Source organism: Heteronotia binoei, chromosome 5, assembly GCF_032191835.1.
Source record: "Heteronotia binoei isolate CCM8104 ecotype False Entrance Well chromosome 5, APGP_CSIRO_Hbin_v1, whole genome shotgun sequence".
NCBI lineage: Eukaryota > Metazoa > Chordata > Lepidosauria > Squamata > Gekkonidae > Heteronotia > Heteronotia binoei.
In genome coordinates this window covers 40,659,815-40,676,064 of record NC_083227.1, presented here as the reverse complement: position 1 = coordinate 40,676,064, position 16,250 = coordinate 40,659,815, and the positions used below count along the sequence as shown (strand labels likewise).

Sequence of the window (16,250 nt, the reverse complement as noted above, 5' to 3'; positions counted from 1 at the left end):
AGGACCAGCCTACCTAAGGGACCGTCTCTCCCCATATGAACCCCAGAGGGCACTGAGGTCAGTGGGTAAAAATAAAATGACCATCCCTGGGCCGAGAGAGGTCAAACTCCAAAACACCAGAGCACGGGCCTTTTCAGTTGCGGCTCCTGCACTGTGGAACCAGCTCCCGGAGGAAGTGCGGGCCCTGCGGAGCCTCGACCAGTTCCGCAGGGCCTGCAAGACCGCCCTTTTTAGACAAGCTTATAATGATATCGACTGCTGAGCTGCTAGGAACAAAGAACCGCCATCTATAATATTATCTAAACTGGCAGAACCAGCGCCAGAACAGTTTTATTGCTGCCAGATATATATAATGTAACTTAAACTATGTATTTTAACTTAACTAACTGGTTTTTATATGTTTAACTTTAATTGTTAAATTCAGTGTTTTACCTATTTATGTTAATGTTGAATTGTTGTTAGCCGCCCTGAGCTGCCTAGGCGGGGAGGGCGGGATATAAATAAAATTTATTATTATTATTATTATTCGGCAGAAGAGGAAAGGGCTCAGTTGAGGAGATGTATAATTGCAGAATCAACTGGCATAATTAGGAAATGAACGGCATCCAAAAACCTAGTACCACCTGATCTCTGTGGCAAAGGCTGTCCCTATCCTCCCTCTCTCTCTAAAGGCAGAAGATAATGGGTGAAGTTATCAAACTGTTCAGGCTGTTTAATTTGAACTCACTGGAATTCTGCAGCCCTTGGCAGTAGCCTGCACTTTTTATTTGGATGGGCTGGCTGTGCATGATTTATCCCTGAGTCATTGGATATCATTATTCTTTTTTAACTTTTTGCCTTGAGTTGTCATAGGAGATCTGAACTTGGTTCCTAACTTTAGTGGTTTAAAACATAGTTTAGAAAAAGACTGGTCTCTGTGGATGATTGTAGTGAATTCAGGAGTTCTTATGGCTGTGCAGGCCTGTACAAATCAACAGTGCCTCCTTAATCTTTAACGCAAAGCTGGAAATGCCTCCGCCCAGGAAATGTTTGTTTGGTGAAAAAAACCGCTTTGAATGGTGGAGCGACGCCCTATCCCCAGGGCCTGTAATGTTACGCTGGGCAAAGCAAAACCCATCCTGCTCCATTTCTCCTAGATTGGATTCAGCATGGCTGCAGAGGAGGCAGTCGCAAGGCTTCAAGAAGAGCTTTCTTGCTCCATCTGCTTGGAGTGCTTCAAGGACCCGGTGTCAATCCACTGTGGGCACAATTTCTGCCGAGTCTGCATCACTAGCTACTGGGAGAGCGGGAAGAAGAAAATGTTCTCGTGCCCACGCTGCCGAGAAATCAGCCAGAAAAGAATCCTGAAGCCCAACCTGGAGCTGAAGAACATTGCAGAAATTGCCCCCAAGCTGCAGGTAGTCAAAGAAGCAGGGGAGATGACCTGCAAGAGGCACCAGGAGCCTCTAAAACTCTTCTGTAAGGAAGACCAGAAGCTCATTTGTGTCGTGTGTGACAAATCTAAAGAGCATCAGAACCACATTGTGCTTCCCCTGGAGGAGGCTACTCAGGATTACCAGGTAGGATGGCCCCCAATCACAGGCCAGGCAGGCTGTTTGTGTCTCTGTTATGGTAGAAGCAACAGATTCAGGTAGCTGCCACATGGCTAGGATTCCCTATTGTATGCTCATTGAGGCTGCTGGAGTTCTTTTTGTTGGCTTTGGACATATATATCCATCAAGTCACAACTGATTTATGGTGATAGCCTGCCTCCGTGTAGCCACCCTGGACTTCCTTGGTGGTCTTCCATCCATGGCCTTGCTTAGCTTTTTGAGATTTGATTACATCGGACCAGCCTGGCTATACTGGTCAGGGCATAAAGAAAAATAGGCAGTAGCTATCTCATTACAGCTTGTTTTTTAAAAGCTAACAAAAGGCAATGGCAGCTGTGAAGGAAATGGCGCAGTATGTGGGCAGGGAGGTATGGAAATCTGCATCTTCCGATCTGTTTGTGTAATGGGTGTTCTGTGTTTGCTGGCACCTCAGGGCAGTTTCATCTCACAGAACAATCAGGTAAACTGTGTATACATCACCATGGTGTGCTGCATAATGCAATGGGCTTTAATGTGGTGCCTGCCAAGATATTTTCTGGCACTCACTTCCCTCTTTTCCAAAGCATCTCTTGTCCAAAGAAAAGGCCAGTCTTGGCTTTCTTCCACTTCATGGGTGCAGGAGATCTTCAGAAGAGCCCAAAAAGCATCTTCTGGAGAAAGCCTTCGCTTGGAAACAACTGCCTCCATCATAGCAGGTTGGGGCTATGAACCTCAACCTCAACATTTCAACCCCAACCTCAACATTTAATTATTGGTCCTTGTCAGCCATCTTGTGGAAGTGCCAACAACCCGTTCTCAGAAAAAGTAAACATGGACTCCCATGATCTTTAGAAAATCCAAAACAAACCTTGATACCGGGGGAGGGGGAGAGAGTTAAACCTTATGAAACCAATATGTATTATCATACTATGAAGAAATATCACATTACAAATTCATATCACGTTACATACAACATTTTAGAACACACTTATCCTAACTCCAAATGGAGTCAAAATGAGGGGTCTTTCACATAGTGTCCATATGTGTGTAAAATCCAAATTCAGAAGTAACAATATCCAAAAATACTGGACTCAAGAAGACCAGAAATTAATGCAGATAACATCAACATCCCTTTGCCCGATGACAGTTTCAAAGTTCAAGTATGAATCTTTCTCAAGGGCTGGGAATATTCTCCTCAGTGAATTTATAACATGGAACAGTCAAGCCTTTTCAGTTACAAGTTGCTTAAGATCCAAACCTTATGTAATCATAATTCAGTCCAGTTCCATTTCTGCACATATGCCTGTTGCACACGTTGCATACAACTTGACTCACCTGCTTCAGCGCATCTTTGCAGCCTTTGTTGCTTTTGCAAAAAAGTTTTAGTTTGCAAAAGAGTTGTAGTCTGTTTTTTGTCTGCAGTGGCTTGATGCTATATGTGGATGATGTTGCTTGACAAAGGGGGTGGGGCAGTAAACACATCCAACAGTAGGCTCTAGTCAAAGGCACCACCTAATGAATGGCTTTATATGTTTTTTAAATTGTTTAGGTATTTATACTCTGATAAGCTCTGCAGTGTTGACCCAAATAGACTTACCATATTGCTCTATTCACCTCCGTTTTACCTCACAACAATCCTGTGAGGTAGGATAGGCTGAGAGGGACTGACTGACTCAAGGCCACCCAGTTAGCTTCCATGGCAGAGTGGAGACACAGGAGGCAAAATTCTAGGGGGGCTCTAGGATCTGGGCAAGTCATGGCAGATGTCATATATGCTTAGGTGCAGGTGATAGGTTGGAGGCCCAGAAAGGAACCATCGGTCGGGGAGGCCTCAGCATCCTTAGTCATCCAGTATTTCAAGGAGAAAAGAAAGAGCCATTAAACTAATTGGGAATCTGTAATGCAGGGATGGAAACAGTAGCTGAATTAATCCTCCATTTGCTGGGTGGAAAGTGAAATGTATGTGGAATATCTGAAGCAGAGCCTTTTTTGAGCAGGAAAGCACAGGAACGCAGTTCTGGCAGGCTTTGTGTCAGGGGGCGTGGCCTAATATGTAAACAAATTCCTGCTGGGCTTTTTCTACAAAAAAGTCCTATGTGAAACAATGATGACATCAGGGGGTGTGGCCTATTATGCAAATGTATTCCAGCTGGGCTTTACCTACCAAAAAAGTTCTGATCTGAAGTATTGCACTACAGAATAAGGGACAGGGAGGGAGATGTCAGGGTTGCTTGGAAAGTTACATGAAAGCTTATACGTTGAAAAAACTTTGTTGGTCTTAAAGGTGCCCCTGAATACAAACCTTGTTCTAACATGACACCAAAACATACTTCTCTGTTCAGAAACAAATCCAGAAACAGTTAAAATCTTTGAAGCAAGATAAAGACCAGCTCTTGATTTTTAAGGCAATTGGCATTGGAAAGAACAAGGAATCTCTGGTAGGTACTGGTGCTTATTGACTATCTGGGAAGGGGTGGGGAAGGGAAAGGTGCATTTTGATAGTAACCAGAACTTTCACTTCTGGAATCTGTCCATTGCAGAGTAAGATCAAATCAGAAATGCAGAAAGCGGAGTCTATCTTTGAGCAGGCACATGAGCTTCTCAGTAAGCAAAAACAAATCCTGTTGGCCCAGTGGGAATCACTAAAGACAGCAGCAGAGAAAGAGCAACAGGAACACACCAACAAGCTCTCAGAAAACATTTCCTGCTTGGACAGCCTCATCACAGAGGTGGAAGAAAGATGTCGGAGGCCAACCACTGAGTTTTTACAAGTTAGAATACAGATTTGTGTTGTGTGTGTGTGTTGGGGGCCCAAAGGCCTTTTAATCAGCAATTGCCTGATCCTTCTCAGTGTTCTGAACCATTTATTTAGCAATTTCTATACCACCTGTGATGACACATGAGAAAAATGAGGTTTTTCTCTGGTGAGAGTTGTGAAAAACCTCAGCTTGAGACCCTGGAGAGGGTCTGATTCAGTATAAGGCAGCTTCATATGTTTAGGTAGACGGAATCACATTTTCTCCCTTCCTCAATTTATCCTGACCAAAAAAACTGCTTGCGTTAAGCTGGGAAAGATAAGTGTCACACAGGGACTTTAATGTCACAAAGGGAATTCATGGCCGGGTGGGAGTCCGAAACAAAACATCCCTAGTCTTTAAACACTGCATCACTTTAAAAACTACATCATGCTGACCCACCCAGAAAGTAGAATTCTGCCAGAAATGACAACAGAAATAGGGTGGGATGTGGCATATGACTCTGAACTGTTTGTCTTCTTTTTCCTTTAGGATATAAAAAGCACATTGGTAAGGTATTTGCTTTTCTATTTCTCTTATGTATACTCCCCTGTGTGGGGCATTGTTAAGTTGAAGAGTATAATGAGATTGGGATGGAGAAAAACCAAAATCTCTTCCTCCTCAGGCTATGTAGGATTATTGGCTCTATTTACACTGAATACTATATTTCCTTGGGGCAACATCCCACCCATGTATCTCTACTCTGTCATCCTAAGCAGAGTTATACCCTTCTTCGTAGGGACTTCAGTGGACCTAGAGGGATGTAAAAGTGGCTCTGCAGATCAGATTACTGGGTCCATCTAGCTCAGTGTTTTCTATGCTAACAGGCAGAAATTGTTCAGTGACTTGAGCAAAAAAGGGTCTTGCCCAGTACCTGCTATTTTCCTTTAAATGAAGATGCCAGGAGTGGAAACCAGGAGGCCTTCTACAAAATATATGGTGTACCAAAGATCTACAGCTCTTCTCTGTACCTGAATAGAAGGGCAGGGCCAAGTGCATGGCTGTTGGTTGCCAGATGTGCAAGTAATGCTACAAGGGTCAAAACTGTAGTATTTCCAGTATATTTTGGGTTGAGTTTCTGGTATATTTTTGATTGACTTCTTTGTTTACAGCAGATGTGCAAGCCAACATGTCCCCCCCCCCCCATTTTAGGCTCAAGAAAAGAAAGTTCCAGGATTTGATAGAAACTTCTTCTGAACTGGAAGAAAGCCTCAACTCTTTGATTAGAAAAAATGTTGTTGTCAAGGACACTTTGCGGAAAATAAAAGGTACAAACTGGCCATGACATCTGAACATGCTCCCCCAATATCCCCTCTAAGCTGCAGAGTCTTGTGAACAACAATTCTACTTTGTGAGCTACTGGCATTAAAGTTGTGAGCTACTGCATAAATTAGTGTGCTCTGGGGTCATCCTTCCTGAGCTGGAGGCTAAAAATCTGTGAGCTAGCTCACGCTAACTCAGCTTAGAGGGAACACTGTTCCCAATGCCAGCTAAAAGGGCGCTGAAGAATTAAACTCACCTGAAAGGCTCTCTGTGACTTACTGATACACAGCAACAATCCATAGATGATACAGGGAGACAAAATTTATACCCTTCCTTTCTGCCCTCATCAGGGTCCCCAACTTTCTACTGCAAGTTTGTAATTCCATTTAAAGGTAATGACCAGCACCTTGTACCGGACTCGGTATGTTATTGGGAACCAGTGCAGAGCCCGGAGACCCGGCCGAATGTGCCCCCACCTTGGGAGGCCCAATAACAGCCGGGTCACGGCATTCTGCACCAGCTGCAATTTCCGGGTCCGGCACAGGGGCAGCCCCATGTAGAGGGCATTGCAGTAGTCCAACCTCGAGGTGACCGTAGCGTGGATCACTGTTGCTAGGTCGTCGCGGTCCAGGAAGGGGGCCAACTGCCTTGCCCGTCTAAGATGAAAAAACGCGGACTTGGCAGTGGTTGCTATCTGAGCCTCCATCTTTAGGGACGGCTCCAGTAGCACCCCCAGGCTCTTGACCCTGTCCACCGCCGTCAGCGGCGCACCGTCAAAAGCTGGCAGGGGGATTTCCCCCCCCCCCCCGGTCCTCGATGGCCCAGGCAAAGGACCTCTGTCTTCGCAGGATTCAGTCTCAGTCCACTCCGTCTGAGCCACTCAGCCATGGCCTGTAGTGCCCGGTCCAGATTTTCTGGGACGCAGACCGGTCAGCCGTCCATAAGTAGATAGAGCTTGGACGTGGACGTGGATCTGGAAAAGGGCTCTTTCCCTGAAATGGCTCTGCTCTCCCTAAAGGAGGAAGAGATGGCAGCCTACCTGCAGGCCCAGCATCTCTTTCAAAGAACAGCATTGGACTAGGTGCCACCACTCCTATGCTAGGTAGAGATCAGGTAGACTGTGCCGAGTCCTCCTTCTACTGAGCTGACTCAGCCTGGAGTGGAGAGGCCATCAGTCCACCATGAGAAATCCCAGAGCCAGAGGCTTTAATGGCCAATCTGCCCCTGCCCAGATTCTCATTTAACACTCTAACCACTACACAATGCCTGTGTCAGATTATCTATCAAATGCTGGTGGGATCGATTTAAGTGAATTTTAAGGGTTATGTGACACTAGAGAATCCAGTTTACCTTCCGAAACTGTGAATGTCTTTGAAACAGTGATTCATGGGATTCTGCAAGAAAACAGATGATTTTGTACTAGACTAGAGCACTACATTCAATGCTCCCTCTAAGCTGTGTAGTCTTGTGAGCAAAAATTTTACTTTGTGAGCTACAGCATTAAAATTGTGAGTGATTCAGCTACTGCATAAATTAGTTTGCTTTAGCACCATCGTTCCTGAGCTAAGACAAAAATGTGTAAGCTGGAGGCTAAAAACCTGTGAGCTGATTCACACTAACTCAGCTTAGAATGCTGGCTACATTCTGTATTTTTGGTGCAGGTCTGGTCAGATTGCTATCTAACTAGGCTGCTTGCTTACTAAGGCAGCTGATTTGACTACTGCAAACATTTTCACAACTTTCCATTTGTAAAATCATGACTCTTCCTTTCTCTCTAGACACTCTGCCATCGGAAGTTGAGAAAGGTCAACAGAAATCTCCAGCAGCTCTTGAAACAGCAAAAGGTCATAAACTTGAGCATTCCTACAGGCAAATATTACAATATCTTAATATATAACAGTCTCATGTCTTCCATTCCAGCAAAAGCAATGTACATACAAAAGCAACTTTCTCATGTACAACCTTACTGGATCCATAACCAGAGCGTACAAGTTGTATATGGAAGTATGGTTGCCGACTGGGTTGGAAAAAAAATGTCCTGTCCCTTTAATAGAGCGTGGCAATTGACTGTTGAATATTTTCCTGGCTTTGAGATAGATAACATCCCACTTGGTGTTGTGTGGTGGTTAAGGGTTGTGGGCTCTAATCTTGAGAACCAAGTTTGATTCCCCATTCCTCCACATAAAGGCTGCTGGGTGACCTTGGGCCGGTCACAGTTTTTAGAACACTCACAGCCCCACCAACCTCACAGAGTGCTTGTTGTGGGGAGAGGAAGGGAAGCCCCTTTGAGACTCCTGAGAGTAGAAAAAAGAATTGTATAAAACCCTTATCATCTTCCTCATCCTATTAAGCCTCAGTTAAAGAGGCAGGACATTTTTTCCCCAGGCCAGTTGGCAATGATGTGTGAAGGTAGGTGCCCACCCATATTTGTGCCTAGATGCAAATGGGCTATTCAGTGGAACCAACTATTTATGCTGTGCATGATTGGCAGTAATACATATACTCTGTGGCATTCCAGTGAGCATCTCAGTTCAATGTCCAAGGCCAGTAAATAATTCACAATACCTTGCTGTACATGACCTGTAAGGGAGCTGTGAACTTTGCTGAATATTGATCCCAGTAGGCAGCCGTGTTGGTCTGAAGCAATAGAACAAAGCAGTAGACAAGTGCACCTTTAAGACCAATTAGGTTTTATTCAGAATGTAAGCTTTCTTATGCTCTTAATATATAATTCTACGTAATATATGATTCTATGTACCAACTCACTGCCCACTTATATTAAGAATTGCTGCTTGCCATTCCCATTTTGTCTGATGGTCTGCTTAAGAGCATACGGAAGCTTACATTCTGAATAAAACTTAGTTGGTCTTAAAGGTGCACTTGTCTACTGCTTTGTTCTTTGCTGAATATTGTAACTGGCTGTTAACAGGTACATTTATCTCTCACAGACCTTTCCTTAATGGAATAATTTACTTGGTCTGAAGAACTATATGAATGTAAGAGTCTGTTGTGTATGTGACTCTGTTTAATGTGGGTTGTTAGTTGCTGGCTGGCTCATTGGAGCCTCTAGGACTGAGCTTGGGGACATTGAGACAATGGGAAGCAGGAGCCAGATCTCTGCTTCCATGGACCAATTGCAAGCCCCTGCTGGTTCAAATGGTCCAATGATGTGCAAGTGCAGGAACTTTGGTGTATATATATCTGGCCCTGTTGGCCCAGTTTTCTAGTCTTAGTTTACCATTGTCATGCTGTAATCACCAATAAAGAGCTGTGATCAACGCTATCCAAGTCTCCTCATGCATCGAACCCAGTACTTTTCAGGGCTGAAGCCAACGTGATGTAGAAAGTCTGTGTATGGATCCCCCAAAGTCCCTCCCCCACTTTAGCTCAAATCAGGGGGTTGCTCATTCAATCAGAGGAAGCAGCACAAGAGGAGTGGGTATTTTCCTTTTAACCCCTGTACTGCTTCCTCAGTCAAAATCTCTCATGAACAAACTCTCACTGTTTTTCTTTTGTCTCTGCTGAGGAGGGGAAATTGCTGCTAGTATTCACCTTCTTGCCATTATGTGTATAGCACAGAACTTTTAGTTAAGTTCCCTCCCACAAAACATTCTTTTCTTCTCACATGAAACTCAGTACCTGATGTTACCACATGGGAGACTCTTTGTATTGGTACAGCTGTCAACAAAAGTTACTTGGTTGTTTTGCAACTTGTTGCTCTCCTACTTTTGCTAGATGTTCTGTCATTTGGTGTGGCAACAGAAGAGGCTAGTTCACCAGCCATGAAAAGAAAAATGGTGTGGCAGGTGAGAAATATGAATGCACGGCGATACCAGACGGTGGCAGCATGCTCTACTGGTTCCTCAGATGTCAGCTTGGGCAGCAGGATATTTTTCCCAGCACCTTCAGAGCCTGATAAAATGGCTTCAGTGAGAGATGGTAAGCCCACAGGAAAGGTAAGGTCCCCTGTGCAAGCACCAGTCGTTTCCGACTCTGGGGTGACATTGCTTTCACAACGTTTTCATGGCAGACTTTTTATGGGGTGGTTTGCCATTGCCTTCCCCAGTCATCTACACTTTTCCCCCAGGCAAGCTGGGTAATCATTTTACCGACCTCGGAAGGATGGAAGGCTGAGTCAACCTTGGGCCGGCTACCTGAATCCAGCTTCTGCCGGAATCGAACTCAGGTTGTGAGCAGAGCGTTCAGACTACAGTACTGCAGTACTGCTGCTTTACCACTCTGCGCTACAGGGCTGCCTATAAGCCCACAGACCCGATGAAAAAGGTGTGGGGGGGATTCAGAGGCCCAATTTAGTTGAAGGGCCCTTGAAGCCAGGCCCATGCTGTAATATCCAGTTCTGGATTTTAATGCAGTTCTGGCTGCAGCCACTAGGGGTGCAGGGAAGTCTGAACACACTAAAAGGCTCTATACTAGGCTAGACTTCCTTTTCTCCCAGATGCAAATTTGCCTAACAGATCTTCCCGTGAACTAATCCAGCAATGGAGCAAGACAAGCAAAACTAGCTGATAGCTACTGCACTAACTGGGCCGGCCTGCAGCCTGCTGAGGTCATTTTCTATAATAGCACAGGCTTTATAGGTCAAAAATCAACACCTTGGGCTGGGCACTGGTTAATAGAGACTAAAAAAAAAAAAGCCCAGCAGGAACTCAGTTGCATATTAGGCCACACTCCCAGACCTCACCATAGTTTTGCACAGGGCTTTTTTGTGGCCACACTCCCTGATGCTAAGCCAGCCGGAATTGCATCCCTGTGTATTCCTGCTTTTATATCTTGAAGAGCTTCAGCTCCCAAGTTTTACATATAAACCTCTAATACAGCAGCAGGACATTTCCCCTCCAAGCTGTTGGCAGCTGTATAAAGGACCATCAAGTTGCAGCCAGCTTTTGAGAACCCCTAATGCACTCTTTTTTCCCTTTTTTGTTTAGCAGCAACAACCAAACAGCATAAAGAAAAGTCTTTTCCTCAGTGTCCGCTATCATAAGGAAGAAGAACACACAGAAGTGAGGAATTTTGGCTCCTTCCATCAATCACAGCTTCTAAACCAAAATCTCCTAAAGTCTCTGCAGTAGAAGTACCAGCAATGCACTCATCTTACAGATATCATCTTATTAAGCTTGCCAACAGGCCTGAAGAAAAGTGTCCTGGCCCTTTAATAGGGATTTGATGTGTGGAAATGGGCAGCTGAAACTATTCAGGGTGTAGAGGAAAATAAAATCACTTGGCATTTGCTGCTCAAGCTCCTATTGAAGGGTCAGCTAGAGGGATCTGTTTCAATGTTAGCAACCCCATACCTTATGCATTCCACTGTGATAACTTTCTTCAATAGTGTTCCGTGCCTGTGTGAGGCAAAGCTCCTCTGGCCTTCTCTCAAGGGGTTAATGTGAGCAATAAAGGGCCTGGTCCATTTTGGCCACTGAGCCTCCATAGTTCTTATTTTCACAGCCAAAGGAGTTTAGCTTCTGAGAACCTGCAGGGTGATGGGAGGGGGAGAGCCAGGGGTGGTGAGGTAATTCTTCTAGGCTTCTCCAGAGAACATGTTCTGATTGGATACCACCTTCACCTAATGTTGCTGGGCCAAAAGTTATAATTTAGCTATGGCCCAGAAGAAGAGACTAGTTGAGATCCTGATGAACTAAAGGCCTAAACTATGATTTGCTTAAATTGTAATTGTTAGTGAAGAGAACGCTTCAGCTCTGGCCTTTGACTTTAGAAACTAGGGTTTGTGCCATCTAATGCTGACCCAAAGAGTGTTAGACTGTTAGGATAGTTTTTTCTTACTGCATAGATTTTTAGAGAAATGTGTTGGCTATAGAATAAACTCTTGTATTTTCTCAATCTGAAATAAACTTTATAAGACATTTTTAACAGTCTGGTTACTTGTGTGCAACTGCCCTGGGGGTTTAGGCCTCTTGGCAGCCTGTCTGCCTTCTGCTGATTTATTTTGCTAGCACAGGAAGATGAGTGCTGAAATGAACACTGTGGAGAAGAAGGGGACCTGCAGTCTTTTACCCAAGAGCAGGGTCACCCATAGGGTTGCCAGGTCTGTGCTGGAAAATACCTGGGACTGGTATGCCTAGCCTCCAGTAAAATAGGCATATTATTGATATGGAAAAATTAAAGATGAGGTGACCTTGATTTTATTGCAGGATAGTGTTTAGTATTTTTTGCTTTTATTTTTTAAAATTCTGCCCTTCCTCCAAGGAACTCTGGGTAGCATGATTCTCCTCCCTCCATTTTATTCTCACAAGGAACCTGTGAGGTAGCAGAACAGAACCTGAGACTTTTCCTCACAGGTCTCCCCATCTGTCCTGTTTTGGCTGCTTTTAAGGTGGATCCTTTTCTTTCCAAGCAAAGGTGAAATTGACATCTAAGTTGGATGCCTGGATTTTCTGGGGCTCCTCATAAGAAGACCATTAATGATATAGAAGTGAATGACAATTTACATACTATGACAATGTGTTATTGCTGGGGAGCATTAGCTGTATTCTATGTAGCATTCTCTGTACATGCTAAAACAGGGGGCTCCACCATGGTATCCTTTGACACCTTTCCTGGCACCTACTAAGTATTTTTAGGAAGTGAGTGGGGTCAGGTTGTACACTTGCCCAGCAGGGCTTCTTGAGATCAGATTGCCTGGGCAGATTAAAATAGTGGTATTTCAGTAGCAGCTGTCACTTCAATGTTGGTTTTATTTTCTCTCACTCTTCTTTTTCAGTGTATTTGTAAATTCACATTTCTCCTCTGTGTTTGGGCTTCCTCCATATATATGTGGTTCTTCTGCCTCCAGCAGCAGCCATTTTGTGGTTGGCTCTATCTCCTGTGGCAGCCATTTTGTGCTGTGCCCACTGCCTCTGTGTAAGAATTCTAAAGGTGGTGGGCACAGCAAAAAATGGCTGCCACAAGAGGTAGAGTCAACCACAAAATGGCTGCTGCTGGAGACAGAAGAACCATATACACAGAGGAAGCCCAAACACAGGGGAGAAACCACAGGCTCAAAAAGATTGAGCACACCTGTGGTAGAGTGACAGTGAGACAAACAGGCTTAATTACATGAATTGATTGTGTACCCTTGAATGTGTTCCAGAATCTTCTGCTGTATAATGGGTTCCTCAGCCAATAGGGAGATGTATAAACAGTTTCCTGGTTGAAAACTACTGACAGGTCCGGGGCTAGGTTTTTTCCCACCCAAAGCAAAACCCTGTGCCGGTGCTCCTCCCCCCCCTCATGTCCATTCGCACGCATGCTGCAATGGTGCACCACGTGCCCCCTGCCCAACAGCCCTGTCCTGCCTCCCCCCCCCCCCAGCTGTGATGCCGGTAGGGCAGAGGCGCTGCGCGCTCTGATCATGCCAGGAGGGGGGAGGCGGAGTGGAAGGGACAGGAAGGGTAGGGGTGGGGGGAGGGTTGGGAACCCCAGAAAGAACACTGGGCATCTTCTCCTGCTCAGCATGCTCTGAGTTCAGAGCACGCTGGGCAGGGGAAGTGTCACATTCTCAGGGCGCAGGCAGGCGGGAGTCCAAAGCCAATCCAAGGTCAAAGTCCAGGAAGTCAAGCAGGAGCCAAGTCACCAAAGCAAAATCACAAACCGGAATCAGAAGTCAGTGTCTAAAAGCCAAAGGGTCAGGATGCCTAGGAATTCAAGCAGATCAGGATCTGGAATCAGGAAGGAGCGTGGATGCAAGCCAGAGGATCAACTTGTTGCTTCCATGAGGTTCCCAAGTCCTGGGTGTGAGTTATATGGGAGCCTCAATCAGCTTGCTCCCTGGGTGGCTATGACTCTTCTAGGACTCAGGGCTGAGAGATCTGAAGCACCAGCGTGCCTCATGCCTTCGCTCTGAAAGTGCCTTTCGGAATTGGCTCCACACTCTTGAGATGGGAGAGGGAGAGTTTGGAGGAGATTGATTGTCAACAGCCAGCGCTGGTGCCTGGAATGTAGGGAGAGTGATTGATGGGCCAGCTGCTGGACATTTGGCTGAGGAGCTGGTAGGCAACTTTTCCTGATCTGTTAACCCTTCCAGCTCCCCCTCGTCAGAGCTCATGACAGGAAGCCATGTTCTTTCTCGACTCTGAGAGATCAAGGGAGCTCCTCCGACCCCTCAGAGCCGAGAAAGGCTCAGGGATGGTGCGAGCAGGGATGGGGCAACCACCTCTGCATGCGCCCCTGTGGGAGCCGGTGCCCCAGGCCATCGCCTAGTTCACCGACTGCCGTGCACCAGCTCTGACTACTGACTTAAATATGTGAACATGTGGAAGCCAATCTTTCTTTCTCCTTCCTTCACTAGATGGTCTGTCATCTGAACTGGAAAGCACATCCTTGTTACAGCATGCACTGGGAATCCCAAAGCCCAGGACATGATTATTTGACCTTCCCTATGCTGAGATTGCAAAAAGAACAGGCAGAAGAGTTGAGTGTTTGGGTACACACTGCAGCTGCAGCAGTGACTGCTTGGCATGAGCAGGCTGTTTTTGTTGGCATCCCCATGGCACATTTCACATGTGCTGCAACTGCCTCTGCTTGTACACACTCTCTTTCTCTTTGCCCCTTACCCTCCAAGTGACTGTGACTCTGGATCCTGATACCGCAAACCCATTCCTCATCCTCTCTGCGGACCAGAAGAGTGTGAGACTGGGAGATGAATAGCAGGATGTATCTGACAATTTTGAGAGATTTGATACTTATCCCTATGTGTTGGGCTGCGAGGGATTCATATCAGGGTGACATTATTGGGAAGTTGAAGTAGGAAGTGGGAGATACTGGGCTGTGGGCTTTGCCAAAGAATCTGTGAAGTGAAAGAGAGAAATCATCCCTAGCCCTGAGGAGCAAGTCTGGGCACTACAACAGTATGGAGATTATTTTGAGGCTCTGACTTGCCCTGTGACCACCCTGTCCCTAAGCAGCTGGCCCTGAAGGACCCAGGTATTTCTGGACTATGAAGAGTATCGTGTGGCCTTTTTTGATGCAGATACAGCAGCTTTGATCTACGTTTTTCCACCTACTACTTTCAGTCGATTTTATCTTGTTATACTGGACTAATTGCAGTGAAGTGTAGACACACACACAAATTATTTTTTTTGCTCTCTGACAGACGCAGTCTCTATGACAGTGGAGGCAGGACACATGGTGCTTGCAGATGGAAAGAGAATGATCCTAATTGGGTCTACTCAGGGCTTTCTTTGTTTTTTAAAAAAAAGCCCTGCAGGAACTCATTTGCATTTTAGGCCACACCCCCTGACATCACCATTGTTTCACACAGGGCTTTTTGCAGGAAAAGCTCAGCAGGACCTCATTTGCATATTAGGCTACACCCCCTGAAACCAAGCCAGTCAGAACTGCATTCCTGCTCAAAAAGCCGTGGGTCTACTCACCTGGTCTGTTCAGTAGGTGGCACACTCCCAGAGAAGTGTTCTTAGGATTGCTCTTCTATTCACCTATCCTAGCATCCTCTGAAGAGAAACTCCAAATATTGTGTCAAATTATGCTAGTAAGTCATATTAGGCAAATACAAAATAATATACAATTTCTCATTGTGCACATGGTGAATCTTTTCATATTGAGTTTGGTAGAATAAACTGTTACAACTTGAATATGAAGCCCATTAAAGGTTTATATACAGCACAAGTATGATTTAGAATAAATCCATGTGTATTTCTCTGCTTATGTTATTTATTCTAAACTCCCATTCTCTGGGGTGAGACCATGGCAGTGGCAGAGCATCCACTTGCATGTAGAAGGTCCCAAATTGAATCTCTGGCAATTCCAATTTTAAAAAAGGATCTGGAGAAAGAACTGAACTGGCGGATTGCTGCCAGGCAGAGTAGGCAACACTGGCCTTGATAGACCAATTCTCAGGATAAAGCGGCTTAGTTTGAATCTGGATAGATATTTAAAATATGGAATTTACTCCAGAGCAGTGTAGTGGCAATAGGAGAATGTCATTGTCGAAAGGGGTGTCAAAAGGTGACTGGAGGCCATGACATTGGGACTTGGGAGTCTTGTACAAAATGCTGGCACTCAGTAGTCTTCCTCTGCTTTTGAACCCATTAATGGCAGCCTGACGTGCTTCAATTTAGCAGAGGAAGCTTTCCCTGCAACTCATTTAAATTAAGCAGAGGAAGCTTTTCTTATCATTTTGATTACCACCCCCCCCCCCCAGCTTCCCTTGCTTAACTTCTGCATATCAGGTTTTTGCTACAGGTATAGATATTAGCCAAAAAAAGTTGGCAACACTGCTCAGCCCAGCCTGTCTCTTAAGGTGCAAGACCCAAGGGGATTAGGCAAAACATCTAATGGCAAAAGAAGAGGGTGATTGTAATATGATGCCTGGATAGCAAACTGGTGTCCTTCCCCCACCATAAAATAATATTTACACAGAGCCCTTCTGTTGAATCATGGGGTGTGTTTGGGCTTGTTCACCTATTCATGGGGGATCAACCTTTGCCACACCTATGCTCATCTAGAGGGTTTGCCCAGCCTATTACATTGTGGATTGTTTAGTACGTTTTAATCCCATCTTTCTTCCAAGATGCTCAAGGAGGCACACATTGTTTTCTCCCTCCTCCATTTTATCTTCACAATAATAGCCCTGCGAGGTGGGTTAGGC

At 45.2% G+C, this 16,250-nt stretch overlaps 1 protein-coding gene across 1 annotated transcript in view; it reads left to right on the top strand.

The window, feature by feature from the left end:
* The first annotated feature begins 1,052 nt into the window (after positions 1-1,052).
* The window catches only part of LOC132571979 (uncharacterized), a 28,821-nt gene continuing 13,623 nt past the window's right edge, over positions 1,053-16,250 (top strand). Inside the window, exons 1-8 of the mRNA XM_060238772.1 lie at positions 1,053-1,559; positions 3,914-4,009; positions 4,112-4,342; positions 4,859-4,881; positions 5,519-5,634; positions 7,408-7,473; positions 9,365-9,585; positions 10,576-10,650. Coding sequence (XP_060094755.1) covers positions 1,149-1,559; positions 3,914-4,009; positions 4,112-4,342; positions 4,859-4,881; positions 5,519-5,634; positions 7,408-7,473; positions 9,365-9,585; positions 10,576-10,650 — 1,239 coding nt within the window. The 5' untranslated portion in view covers positions 1,053-1,148. The remainder of the gene's footprint in view (positions 1,560-3,913; positions 4,010-4,111; positions 4,343-4,858; positions 4,882-5,518; positions 5,635-7,407; positions 7,474-9,364; positions 9,586-10,575; positions 10,651-16,250) is intronic.